The 13,722-nt window shown below is 40.9% G+C and overlaps 2 protein-coding genes across 2 annotated transcripts in view; one reads left to right on the forward strand and one right to left on the reverse strand.

Moving 5' to 3' along the window:
* Positions 1-135: 135 nt before the first annotated feature.
* On the reverse strand, positions 136-11,929 carry fancb (FA complementation group B). Its single transcript, XM_058392001.1, has 9 exons — positions 10,143-11,929; positions 8,541-10,028; positions 5,833-5,988; positions 5,470-5,562; positions 5,195-5,323; positions 3,504-3,673; positions 1,175-1,515; positions 810-1,050; positions 136-728 (listed from the first exon to the last, which is right to left on the reverse strand). The coding sequence occupies exons 2-9, from the start codon at positions 9,432-9,434 to the stop codon at positions 371-373; spliced, it is 2,382 nt and encodes a 793-aa protein (XP_058247984.1). The 5' UTR covers positions 9,435-10,028; positions 10,143-11,929; the 3' UTR covers positions 136-370.
* The window catches only part of mospd2 (motile sperm domain containing 2), a 22,183-nt gene continuing 19,988 nt past the window's right edge, over positions 11,528-13,722 (forward strand). Inside the window, exons 1-3 of the mRNA XM_058392004.1 lie at positions 11,528-11,606; positions 11,700-11,757; positions 13,348-13,503. Coding sequence (XP_058247987.1) covers positions 11,574-11,606; positions 11,700-11,757; positions 13,348-13,503 — 247 coding nt within the window. The 5' untranslated portion in view covers positions 11,528-11,573. The remainder of the gene's footprint in view (positions 11,607-11,699; positions 11,758-13,347; positions 13,504-13,722) is intronic.

Raw genomic sequence — 13,722 nt, forward strand, 5'->3', positions numbered from 1 at the left:
GTAGCTGCAGAGCATCAGAGTGATCATGCTGACTCCTGGACAACACCCAAAAATCCTACAATGGACATGTGAGCACCAGAACTATTATTAAACTATTATTAAACTCATTACTTACATTAATTCACAAATAGCCAAGAAATATAAACTGTTATATTACAAACATATACACATTACAAATATGCATTATTATTATTATTATTATTATTATTATTATTATTATTATATAATTATAATAATAGCTTAAAACAAAGATGTTGGGAATATTTAAACTGAATGAGCATCATGGTGGTGTGATGCACATCACAACTTATTTATTTGCATTATCTGCTGCTCCACACACTTTTTTAACTATATAGTCTTTTATTTAGTATTAATACTCATTAAGCTCCGCCTCCATGAGCATGGCAACGTCACTTGCCATCTCAAGATCAATGGCTCTTTCCACCAACCGATGATAAAGCTTTACCTCCACGAGTGGGTGGAGCTGATCACTCTGTTCTTTTAGCCACTGCTCTCGACTGATATGAACAAAGAGACCGCTACTCGGATCTTCCACCCCGCCATGGATCAGATCGACCACACTTTCTTTGATTGTGCGAATCTCATGCTCCATGGAGAGGGCGGAGCTTCCGTTTCTGCCCTGCCCAGTTTTGAGAAGTTTAATACAATGAGAAACAGGAAGGAAGTTGCACAAAGTATCCAGGAAATGAAGCAAGCACAGATGGTCACTGCAAAGTAAAGGTCAGAATAAGTGAAAAATTTGATTTAGTTCATATGATTCAAAAAAAAAAAAAAAAAAGTTCTCTCACCTGCAACAGAGTTCCAGCATTCCGTCGAAAGAGCTGCAAGGTTTCCAGTGGAAAAGCATAGTGCTAGGCGGTTGCACGGAACAACACAGCAAATATTGCGGACTGATATTTAATCGTTTAGCTCTGAATTTCTCCTCCAAAAACCGCAATACATCCACCACGGTCCGATCATTACTTGTGATGTGAAAACGCCAAGACTCAAACGCTGCCATCAGACTCAGCAGATCCTCCCTGGATTCATCTAGATAGCGATAACAAAAAATGAGCTGCATCCCGCTAGGATACACATCACAACATCTAGCCTGCCTGCCGATATTCACTGTGGAATACCAACATCACCACATGTTATCTGTAGCACACGTTACCTGAGTCAATGCTGCAGTCCTCGAAGAGTCGTGGCTGAAATTTACCCTCCAGTGCCCCTTTTAAATCTAAATTCACCAATTTGCAGTGGTGAGATGCATTTTCTGCTTCCGTGGTAGAAACGCATAGCAGAACAGAGCATTTAATTGGGTCGAAGGTCAATAATGGGGCGAGATCAGTGACGATAAGTACGGCCGGACCACTGGGAAACTTGCTTCTTTTAGCATTTGGAGGTCCAGGGGCCGCAGAGGTCAGGGGTTCAGGGTAGCAAATGATTTTATTCACACTTTGAACCATAGGGGGCGTGGCTATGAAGGCAGCAATCATGTTTTCAGATTCCGTCCTGAAAGAACAACAGAAAGGTGAAATGAGAGGCAGCTGAAAACACCTGCAGACTGTCAGTTTTCTTTAAAATTTATTTGAAAATAATTTTCTTGTTTTCTTTGTCTTTAAATCGATTGATGGATTGTGTATTAATAAATAAATAAATATAAATGGTTTGGTGAGAGAGAGAGACAGAGAGAGAGAGACAGAGAGAGAGAGAGAGAGACAGAGAGAGAGAGACAGAGAGAGAGGGACAGAGAGAGAGAGACAGAGAGAGGGAGGGAGGGAGAGCAACAGAGAGAGAGAGAGAGAGAAACAGTTGACTTCTGGCACTCAAAAGAGAAAATATAATCACACGGTGTGAAAGAAACTTTTCTGAAGGTCTACATGGCCCTGGGAGAATAAAAGAGAAAAGAATAAAAGATGAGAACAAAAATCAAAGAGAATAAAGCAGTGTCCTTTCCCCTTCACCGAACTGCCTTTTTTCTACAGGGTGAATTTTTATGCATGACCAGGAGACTAGAACAGAAAGGAACAGGAAACAGAATAAAGCAGAATAGATGACATGAGAATAGAAGTAAATGACATGAAAAAATACATCCCTGTATATAAGAAAGTAAAAGATAGGACAGAAAAGATAGATAGATAGATAGATAGATAGATAGATAGATAGATAGATAGATAGATAGATAGATAGATAGATAGATAGATAGACATATGATAGGACACTAAACGAATAGAACAGATTCAATTATAATAGAGTTACATAAAAGAAAGAAAAGATGATGTAACAGAAGAGAGTAGATCAGAAGATTGAGACAGGAATGAGACAAAGTTAAAAACAATATTAAGATAGACGGATGACATCACAACAGAATAATACAAAATAGGTGAGATGCATCACAGTAGACATGAGTAGAACAGACAACAGGGCAGGGGTTTCGATGTTGGACTACTGATCAGAATGTTGTGAGTTCTAATCCCAGAACTGCTAAGCTGCCACTGCTGCTGTGACTACTTAGTCATATAAATGAGATAAACATAAGTTGCTCTGGATAAACGACAAATGGCGTAAATGTAAACCACATAACCTGAGATAGAATCAATTGATAAAAATAGAATAGACATGAGATGCCATCATAATACAGGCGAATTGAGTGGAATAATATAGATGACATCGCAATAGACTAAAGTTAAATAGATGATAGAACGGATCAGCAGAAAGAAATGAGATGACATCAGAACAGAGGAGAAGAAACAGATGAGCTAAAGTTTAGAAAAGAATGGAAAGAGAACAGAGTGATGAGAGCTTTAGAAGAAGTTTTGTCATGGACTGAGGTAAGGAGGGAGGGTGAGAGAGAGAGAGAGAGAGAGAGAGAGAGAGAGAGAGACTGTTCCCATAGAAACCAGATGGAAGATGGGTTTTTTTAATGAAGGACAGATGTCTGAAATAAATGAACACCCACTCCATAGGAGGTGAGGGTAAGAAAGGTAAAAAAGGAGGGCACGAGGCCGACTGTACTGAGCACGGAGATGTCCTCGTTCATAGATGTGTGACGTGTCTAGACGTATCACCCGTCACTGGGTAGAACACATCTCAACATACACGACATGGTGTGATTGCACACTACATTAACATCACTACACATGTTAATGATCTCACCAGAACACGGGTATTTGTGTAAGGTTCGTACTGGTACCCACGGTTTCTTATTAAACTCAGCCCTAGATCACACACTAGAACGTAGAAAGGGCTAAAAAAACAAAAACAAAAAAAAGTATGATGTTCTTTGATTACTGGAACACTGTTAGCACTGACCAGCTGCTGTGGTGGAAGAGCGATAAAACAGTCTGCAGGGACGTGCTGTTACAGGAAAATAATGAATGGTGCTAACACTAACTCCGCTTCATCCTACCACCCTGCTTTTGATTATTTTTCTGTTAATGCACGCCACAAATGTTTTAATACTTACACAATTATATTCTCTATGAAAATGATTAGCTTACATTTGATTGGTCGGTGCTAAAAGTGCACCAAACACAAGCCTGTGGCCGATGACTCTGTGCCAGACTCTCTCCACTTTCAGGAGACTCTCGCCTGAATTTGTTTCCATCCTCACATATGGAGTGCACTCATCCTCCTCGCTCTGTTCATCCAGCAGAGACACCAGTCCCTCCTGTAATGCAGGAATACAGGCTGTGTTTATAGCGCTGTATGTGTAAGATCTCCACACTGCACCATTACATACTATTCCCAGTAGTACGGCAGCAGTATGGAGTGTGTGAGTATAGAACATTATGGTCGTGTGGTGATGATAAAATGTAAAACGATGAAAAACCATCAGATTAACCTCAAATGACGCTTCTGTGGAAAGTTGAGATTCTCATTTCTATTATAGATAAGAATCACAGACTCGATTCATTCATATTTCTGGACATTTTTGGTCCGCTTTGTTATTTATTAATCAAACAAAAACTTCTTTGGGCTAAACTGCAGCGAAGTACACGCTGAACGGTGTAAATAATTCAGGAGCACACATATACACCATTCAGCCATAACTTTATGACCACCTGTCTATTATTGTGTTGGTCCCCTTTTGCTGCCAAAACAGTCCTGACCTGTCAAGGCATGGACTCCACTACATCCCTGAAGGTGTGCTGTGGTATCTGGCACCAAGATCTTAGTAGCAGATCCTTTAAGTCCTCTAAGTTGCGAGGTGGAGCTTCCAAGGATTGGACTTGGTCAAGTCAACACCTCAAACTGGTTGTTGTGCTCATCAAACCATTCCTGATCCAGTTTTGCTTTGTGGCACGGTGCATTATCCTGCTGAAAGAGGCCACAGCCATCAGGGAATACTGTTTCCATGAAAGGGTGTACATGGTCTGCAACAATGCTTAGGTAGGTGGAACATGTCAAAGTAACATCCACATGCATGGCAAAACCCAAGGTTTTCCTGCAGAACATTGCCCAAAGCATGACACTGCCCCCACCGGCTCGCCTTCTTCTCATAGTGCATCTTGGTGCCATGTGTTCCCCAGGTAAGCGACGGACATGCACCCGGCCATCCACGTGATGTAAAAGAAAACATGATTCATCAGACCAGGCCACCTTCTTCCATTGCTCTGTGGTCGAGTTCTGATGCTCACATACGCAACAAACTGTGATGCACTGTGTATTCTGACACCTTTCTATCAGAACCAGCATTAACTTCTTCAGCAATTTGAGCAACAGTAGCTCGTCTGTTGGATCAGATCACACGGGCCAGCCTTCACTTCCCATGTGCATCAGTGAGCCTTGACCACCCATGACCCTGTCACCAGTTCACCACTGTTCCTTCCTTGGAGCACTTTTGATAGATACTGACCACTGCGGACCGGGAACACCCCACAAGAGCTGCAGTTTTGGAGATGCTCTGATCCAGTCGTCTAACCATCACAATTTGGTCCTTGTCAAACTCGCTCAAATCCTTACACTTGTCCATTTTTCCTGCTTCTAACACATCAACTTTGAGGACAAAATGTTCACTTGCTGCCTAATATATCCCACCCACTAACAGGTGCCATGATGAGGAGATAATCAGTGTTATTCACTTCACCTGTCAGTTTTCATAATGTTATGCCTGATCTGTGTATGTCTTGTGTATTTTTCAAAACATGTAACTTAAAAAAAAAAAAAAAAAAAAGACAGAAAGAAAGACCTGCAGTGCAGGAGATACGACATGCTTCCGGTCTGATAAAAGGTCACAGAGAGCAGATATACACTGCTGGATGACATGATCTTTAACATGCAGATCTCTCTGAAGGTCCTGTAGGAAGGCCAAACCACTCTGAAACACACACACATTTTATTGTCTATGGTGTTTTTCAACACAACACATTCAGAGCTAAATCTTTTACCAGAACAGGGACCAGGTAAGTGTTGTAGTTCATTAAAAAGTTTGACAACTAATTTCACAAAAACTAAGCTTCGTACCTGGAGTCTGGCCTCTAGTGCTTGGATTGTCAAAGTTATGTTGTCTTCTGCCACCTCACACCGATTTACATCTTCACTCTCTGCTCTTCCATGCTAGAAAGAAACACAAATGTATAAGCAGTAATTCATCAGAGCTTGGGTTTGTTAAATGAAGCACCAGGAACCTGAAGTGAAGCACCTGTCATAACACGTTATAACTCAACTCATCGGCTTATTACCACATCCCTCACGAGGTGCGTTACACTCTAGAACACACGCTATATTATAAACAACTGAGGAGCTAAAATCTACTAACATAATGTCAATAACTGATTATTATTTAACAAGAAGATGGACAGTGATGAGATGATGATGGTAACTGACAGAGTGACTGATGCCACAGAGATCCGTGAGGAGGAATTTCTCCAGGATTCCGTCTGCTGAGTCGATGTCCTCGAAAAGCAGCAACATCTGCTCAAACCCTGCACCAAGAAAATCATCCACAAGCAAAAGGTGCACATCTGTCCAGCATGCAGCCACCTGGGAAGGAGAGAGGCATTGTTTTATTACATCTTTCATTGATCACGTTGTACATTGTACATCACGTTCAGGTGTTTTAGCCTGAGTTCTGCTCTAATATGAGTGAGAACACAAACCTGCACAACACTGTGGCATTCACTCGAACCCGCATTAACGCTCACTGAACAAACTTCCCTAAAGCAGAGAAAGTCAAGGCCTTTAACCCAAGAGATAACAGGAAGGCTGAGCTCATACTAGATTTGGATGCGTGTCAGCGCTCGACTGCTCCACCTGTTGGTCAATCCTCAAAGGACAACACCACACCTGAGTGTGCATACAGAATACAAGTCTGCACTTTTAAACCAGTCTTTAAGCCTTAAGGGAGGAAAGCTTTCAGCTGAACATGAACTCTGTGTATTCAGAGCTTTATAATGAAGATGTCAGCAGGGGCTCTACCACTGTACAGCATGATGCAATATGTGGACATATTGAGCCTCCTAGAGTCTGCTACTGAAGGCACCTCAATGCATCAACACAGCACTTCATTTAGGGACGTTTAAAACTGCACCAGGTTTCAGTCACTGTGCTGAAGAAGAGACAATCTGGAGCTATTTTCTGAGGACTGATAAAAGCAAAATCTTTCTGCCATTTATACTGTGAGTTTACTAGAGAGTGCGGAGAAGCTATCACACGCGAGAGCAGTTCAGCTCTGAGCACCGAAACATTCAGAAAACACTGATACTGACCCATATGCTTAGGCAGTCTGTCCTCACGATCCCTGTATAAAACACTGATACTGACCCACACGATCCCTGTATAAAACACTGATACTGACCCACACGATCCCTGTATAAAACACTGATACTGACCCACACGATCCCTGTATAAAACACTGATACTGACCCACACGATCCCTGTATAAAACTGATACTGACCCACACGATCCCTGTATAAAACACTGATACTGACCCACACGATCCCTGTATAAAACACTGATACTGACCCACACGATCCCTGTATAAAACACTGATACTGACCCACACGATCCCTGTATAAAACACTGATACTGACCCACACGATCCCTGTATAAAACACTGATACTGACCCACACGATCCCTGTATAAAACACTGATACTGACCCACACGATCCCTGTATAAAACACTGATACTGACCCACACGATCCCTGTATAAAACTGATACTGACCCACACGATCCCTGTATAAAACACTGATACTGACCCACACGATCCCTGTATAAAACACTGATACTGACCCACACGATCCCTGTATAAAACACTGATACTGACCCACACGATCCCTGTATAAAACACTGATACTGACCCACACGATCCCTGTATAAAACACTGATACTGACCCACACGATCCCTGTATAAAACACTGATACTGACCCACACGATCCCTGTATAAAACACTGATACTGACCCACACGATCCCTGTATAAAACACTGATACTGACCCACACGATCCCTGTATAAAACACTGATACTGACCCACACGATCCCTGTATAAAACACTGATACTGACCCACACGATCCCTGTATAAAACACTGATACTGACCCACACGATCCCTGTATAAAACACTGATACTGACCCACACGATCCCTGTATAAAACACTGATACTGACCCACACGATCCCTGTATAAAACACTGATACTGACCCACACGATCCCTGTATAAAACACTGATACTGACCCACACGATCCCTGTATAAAACACTGATACTGACCCATACACTCTCTGTATAAAACACTGATACTGACCCATACACTCTCCCTGTATAAAACACTGATACTGACCCATACACTCTCCCTGTATAAAACACTGATACTGACCCATACACTCTCTGTATAAAACACTGATACTGACCCATACACTCTCTGTATAAAACACTGATACTGACCCATACACTCTCTGTATAAAACACTGATACTGACCCATACACTCTCTGTATAAAACACTGATACTGACCCATACACTCTCTGTATAAAACAGCAACACAACTAAATACAATGATACACAACTGTTTGAATACAAAGATTCTGAGATTGAAATGACGGTCAGTTACTAGTGAATCGTTCTGTTAATCAACCAGTGAGTCAAGAACCCTCTTATTAAGCTGTTTATGATTTAGAATTTGACCTTTGTTCTCAAATCGAGTTTAATGTTTTACCAGTTTAATGTTTTTATCTGTATCGTAGGAAGATGCCGTAGAACCTCCTCGTGATATTTTCACAAAGTCTGCAGTCTGATTTGATCAACATCATTAATCATGAACTACATCCAGATCACTGTCCATTAGTGTGAAAAACTATGCTAGGCTTACATCACGTAGAACCGTCTGGTAATGGAGATACAATTTTAATGGTCATATTTTTAATAAAATAAACAGATCCACATGGAACGTTCAATAGCATGTTCTGCAGATCTTCTTCCTCCACATCTTCATTTTTTTTTCTGAACATTTTTAATTTGGATATCATTCTTTGCAACTACCTACAGCATGTCTACAACATTCAACATGGCAAACCTTAAGAATACCACAAAACCTACCTTGAAGGTATCTTTCCACACAGCGCAGACATTCCCATGCTCGAAAACAACAACGATGAGGCAGCCACTTCCTGTGTGAACGGTTCGAATGCTTCGGGGCTCTTTATACGGGAGAAGACACACTTCATCCGGAAGTCCATTTTCAAACCACACCAGCTGTCTCCTACAAGTTGCAGCTATCACAGTAGATCTCAGAGATCCATCTACTTCCTTGGCCGAAAGCACCAGCATACATCGAACAACCAAACTGTAGGCACTGGGTAAAAGACAATCAGCACTAAAAGTCTTTCCATCCTCTAGGAAGTAAAGAACAGTTTTATCTTCCGCATCATTTCCCATCTCCTCTTCTGTCATCTTCTGCAAACCAAGAACTGCTATTGGTCTTCGAGAAAGAGGCAATTCGCCAAGAAAGCTGACCTTCAGATGTATCGGGACTTCCTTCACACTACCAGTTTCTGCAGACGTGTAGAAGACAATGTCCTGGTGACTCCAGACCAGAGTGGGTCCGTGGAAAATCGAGACATCCTTGCCCATCTCGTAAGGCAACGAAAATTCCACATGTAGTTTTGCACTGGTCCTACTGCTTAAAGAGTAAAGCATGTACTTAAACCCTTGAGATCCCTTCCGGTGAAGCCTCAACAAAATGCACAGGGCTCTCTGCCTCGTTTTCACATTGACGACAGCAGTGCAGTGAATGATGCTGACTGCTCTGGAGGCGTTTTCATACATGGTTGTTATTTTATCGTCTTTATTTAAGAAGGTGCCCGAGTCTCGGTTGAAGGACATCCTCCAGAATATGACCTCAGAGCTTCTTGAGTTGGGATGCTTGCACTGAAAGATGAGAAGGTCACCATGCAGTGTGACCATGTGGAGGCACTGATGCACTGAAGCCATGTTTACTTCACACGCAACAAGCTGAAAGAGTTCAGAAGAGCTGAGCTGCTGTTCTAGTTGAAAGCGATAGCTGTGACTGTTGTTGTGATTAGACAGCGACAGAAGTTGCGCAGATCTCTAACAGCAGTGATATGTGCCGGAGGAGATACAATGTTAGAAAGGAGGGTTAGTTGTGACTGGAGGTACAACCGTGATGACAGGTTTGGCAGGAATGCACCACAAGATCGAAACTGTGAAGTGAGTTAAAATAATTACAAAGGTTTTGCAGGAGCTTTAACAGGTACAACCGGAATACTGTAAAAAGGGACACAAAAAATGGAGGAACCCTAGCTGCACATTATCCTGACATATATGACCTCTCATCAAAGAGACACGGCAGGCACCATGGGTCAGTGGGAGTGGCTAATGGTTGTGGCTTTGCTAATCTAATCTAATCTAAGAATGTAGTGTAGCATGCAACAAATCCCAGCAATACACTGACCACTTAGCTTCAGTGGCTGTATATATAGCTTCTTCTACAGGAGGGGGAAAAAACACAATGCTGGACTGGCCACGCCCACATGTCAGAAATCTCCTTTCTAGTGCAATCACAGGCTGATGGAAGATAAAAAATAGTGAAATAAATTACAGATAGTATCAGCAAGCAAGATAAAGTAAACAAAAACACATGACCTCGAGAAATAATATTAGTTTTTGTAGCTTAGTTACCTAAGGGAAACCTCACTTCTGTCAGCAAACCGTTCCCGCCAAATAGTTCCCCCTTCGCTACTTCCTCCCTCAAACTGTGCTCCAATTGGACAATTAAACTATCCAATCCTAGCTCAGGAGCCGATATAGAACTATCCAATCTGAGCGCAGGATGGGAGGGACTTGTCAGAATACTGACACCGAGCCATTTGTTTTCGCTTTTTCAGAAATCTGTTCGCAAAAACAGGCAGATATGTATTTAACTTTAATAAAAACGAGTGTTTTTCTTGCTTTAACATAAAAGTCAAGACAATTTTTTTGACCTAGTATATCTCGTACACCACGCCCCAGAACAAAAGTCTTCCGCAGAGCCACGATGGCGCCCATTAGGTAACAGTTTCTTAGACTCAAAATGGCGGACAGCGGAGTTGCAGTTTCAGGACACACACACAACTGTTTTGCCGAATCTTGGCTTAAACTTCTGACAGGGGTTGCCAGATTGGTCGATTTCTTGTTCTGAGGAGTTTTGGAAATCACGCTGTCTTTAAAAATAAAGTGGAATGACATTATGAACTTTATGATTGCATCACTGAGCTAAAATTATTATTGATTTTTTTAAAATGAAAATTAATGAAAGTTAGACACTATAACAATTATTGTTAAATTCTGATTTCTGATTGGTCGTAAGGTGTTGATTAATTTTCACATTCATGTACTTGTTCTAGATCATTTCTATAGCAGCAGCTCATTCACAGGGACCTGTACTGAGAACAGGTTCGGAAAACGATTGGCACGACCTTTTTCTATAAAGAAACTCCTTTTACTTAACATTTTTGGAAGGAGTCTCCAGTTCCAGTGCCTTGTAACAGTCAGAGGTAAAGCTGTAACTTTATTTCATTTGGCAGTATGATAACCTTATTTATTTATTTATTTATTTATTTATTTATTTATTTTTGGTTGACTTCACTTGACTTCGAGAGTGTTGTAAAAGAGACTGGTGAGGGAACGACTGTTTATTGACTATTTTGCAGAACGTAGCTATAATGCATTTAAAAAAGATTCCTGTGGTAATAGAGGATTGAAACACAGTATCTCTGCACATTATTTACTTCATCTTATCACCCTGTCAATGATTATTTTCCCGTTTCAGCATGACACAGATTTTGTTTGTTTTATTTTTGATTCCCTTTATAAACTCTCGTCATCCCCGGAGAAGGCACGAGTTCTGAGATTTCAACTTTAACAATATTATTTAGGAATAAATTCTGATTAGACTATTAGTAAAACGTTGTACTGAAAATTACGTTCAAGAGGAAAAGTACCAATGTATGCAATAAAACGCTTTAAAATTCAGTCGATTTGTGACGCACCCTTACAGTTAGCGCGAGAGGGCCTGGACATTGAACTCGGCCCAATCTGGCAACCCGGATGTGACAGTCAGTTCAAACAAACATGGCGGACGCTGCACAGCCTGAACCGGAGCAGGTTGGAGTTAAATCTGTACCTTTCACAATGATCGCTGTTTTCTACATGTACAGCTCATAAATAACTCCATATGTTTTTTTTTATCTTTTAAAGGAATTGGAGATCAAGATCCAGGAAACGCGTCAGAGGTTTAAAAATGAGTTCGTTCAAGGTGAGTGTGTTTTAATGAGTTCAGTTCCTCCGAAGTTCCTCCAGACATCCACCTCATCTTGATCATCTTATGGATTCATCCTAAAGTGCAGAATGATCACTGATCGGAATCCCGACCGCAGAACTACAAGTGTCCGTGTGCACTAAACCCTGGCTGCGTCCCAAATGGCACCTTGAAGGGTAGTGCCCTACTTAGGGTGTATAAATAGGAAATAGGAATCTTAAACTCCTTTAAGTTTGAATTCCTACAGGTTTCGGTTTACAGTACCTACATGTCAAGTGTGTGTGTTTATTAAAAAGTTATCTCTTTCTGTAATCTCCATGTTATGCTGAGTGACTTGATGTTTGATTGCATTTCTAGTCCACTTCCTCGTCTTCAAGCCTAAAAAAAAAGGCATAGAAAATACTGACCGGAGAAGAAAACAAGGTCTTTTTTCGTCATAATACAATTCAACCTTTAAAGCAAGAGTCAGTACAACTTTTTAAAATGTTTTTTTTTAAAGTAAATACTAGTTTGGTGACATGAGAGTAGATAAGTGATAGATGAATAAATGTACATCTAATAATCATCTCAGTATATCAACATTCATGTGCTGCATGAAGAATCCCGGTTATTAATTATCACATTCCTCACTGCAGCATGCGCGTTCTTTCACGCAAACACTTTGGCATTCTGTAAAAACAGCACTTTGACGATCAGACGCGGAAACTGCTGCAGCTAGTGAACATCAGAAAGATCTCACTTATTTTTATTTCCTTGTGCGCTCAGTTATTAGTGAATTAATAAAGTAATAGCAGTAAGTAAACGTGCCCTAAATTCTAAACGATTTGATACTTTAAAAGTGTCATATTTATGTAGGTTTCACACCAGGAGCCGAAACCCAAACCACTCTACAGTTTATTGGACATAAAGGGCACTATGTAGTGTGCAGTCAATTAATTAGTGCACTTTATTGAGGAATCTCAGATGATGTTCAGGTGTTACGTCGTGTACACTGAGGAAAGGGAAAAGCCGGACCTGCACTGGGATGTATTTGATCAGTGATTTGGGACACAGCCGTGTATCTAAGTAACCTACTTACCTATAGTGTGTCAGTGAGGGTTGTGTAGTTGTGTTCTATAGAACGTGTGGATTGCGACTTTTAACCGTTTAACTTTCACCCAGAAACATTTGGTATAAGCGTCAGAGCAAGAGACTGTGTGTTTCACCCTTCAGTTGTAACAGTCTACAGTCTATGAGTGCTTATAAAGGTTGTAATAACACCGTAGTAATAATAATAATAATAATAATAACAGTGACACGATCAGACCCGCCATTTTGTTGAATCGCACCTTAAGTATAGTTTAAGTATAGTTTAATTTTTTTTTTTTAGTTTAATCTTAATTTTTAAATTATAGTTAAATTTTTTATCTCTATGTTTAGCTCTATGTTTGTCTGCGTCACTGTACTTTGTCTTTGTATGTGTAGCACCTCCGGTCTAGGAGGAACGTTGTTTCACTTCACTGTGTACTGCATCAACTATATATGGTTGAAGTGACAATAAAGCTTCTTTGACTTTGACTTTGAATCGTTCTGTGTCTTTTCGCTCAGACTGCATGCAGAAGTACGACAGCAGAGATGTTGAGCGACTGCTGAAAGACGACGCTCTGGTGGAGAGCTACCTGACCTGGAGGCACTTCGTGGTGGACGACACGCTCAAGATGATCGATGAGAGTTTTCAGTGGAGAAAAGAGTTTCAGCTGAACGGTACGTCAACAATACTAACAACGTCAACAACGTCAATAAACACTGCACCACATGAAGACTTTAACACAACGGCGTTACGGCTAAACATAACAAACATCACAGGAAACAACAAACACAAACGACTCTTTCAAAATTCTACACAAAGTCATTGAACTGAAGTGAAGTGCGTTACACTGACGTGAATCTCCTTCATTTTCCTGGAACTGAAGCGCTGTATGA

The sequence above is a fragment of the Hemibagrus wyckioides genome, linkage group LG06, assembly GCF_019097595.1.
Source record: "Hemibagrus wyckioides isolate EC202008001 linkage group LG06, SWU_Hwy_1.0, whole genome shotgun sequence".
NCBI classification, from domain to species: Eukaryota; Metazoa; Chordata; class Actinopteri; order Siluriformes; family Bagridae; genus Hemibagrus; species Hemibagrus wyckioides.

What these genes read in the sequence shown, in the direction of transcription:
- fancb (XM_058392001.1), bottom strand. Translation starts at nt 9,434, where the DNA reads ATGGCTTCAGTGCATCAGTGCCTCCACATGGTCACACTGCATGGTGAC. An exon ending in TCGTATCTCCTGCACTGCAG is followed by an intron (nt 3,674 to 5,194) that starts GTCTTTCTTTCT and finishes CCTGCATTACAG; the next exon opens with GAGGGACTGGTGTCTCTGCT. An exon ending in ATGCTGGAACTCTGTTGCAG is followed by an intron (nt 729 to 809) that starts GTGAGAGAACTT and finishes TTTACTTTGCAG; the next exon opens with TGACCATCTGTGCTTGCTTC.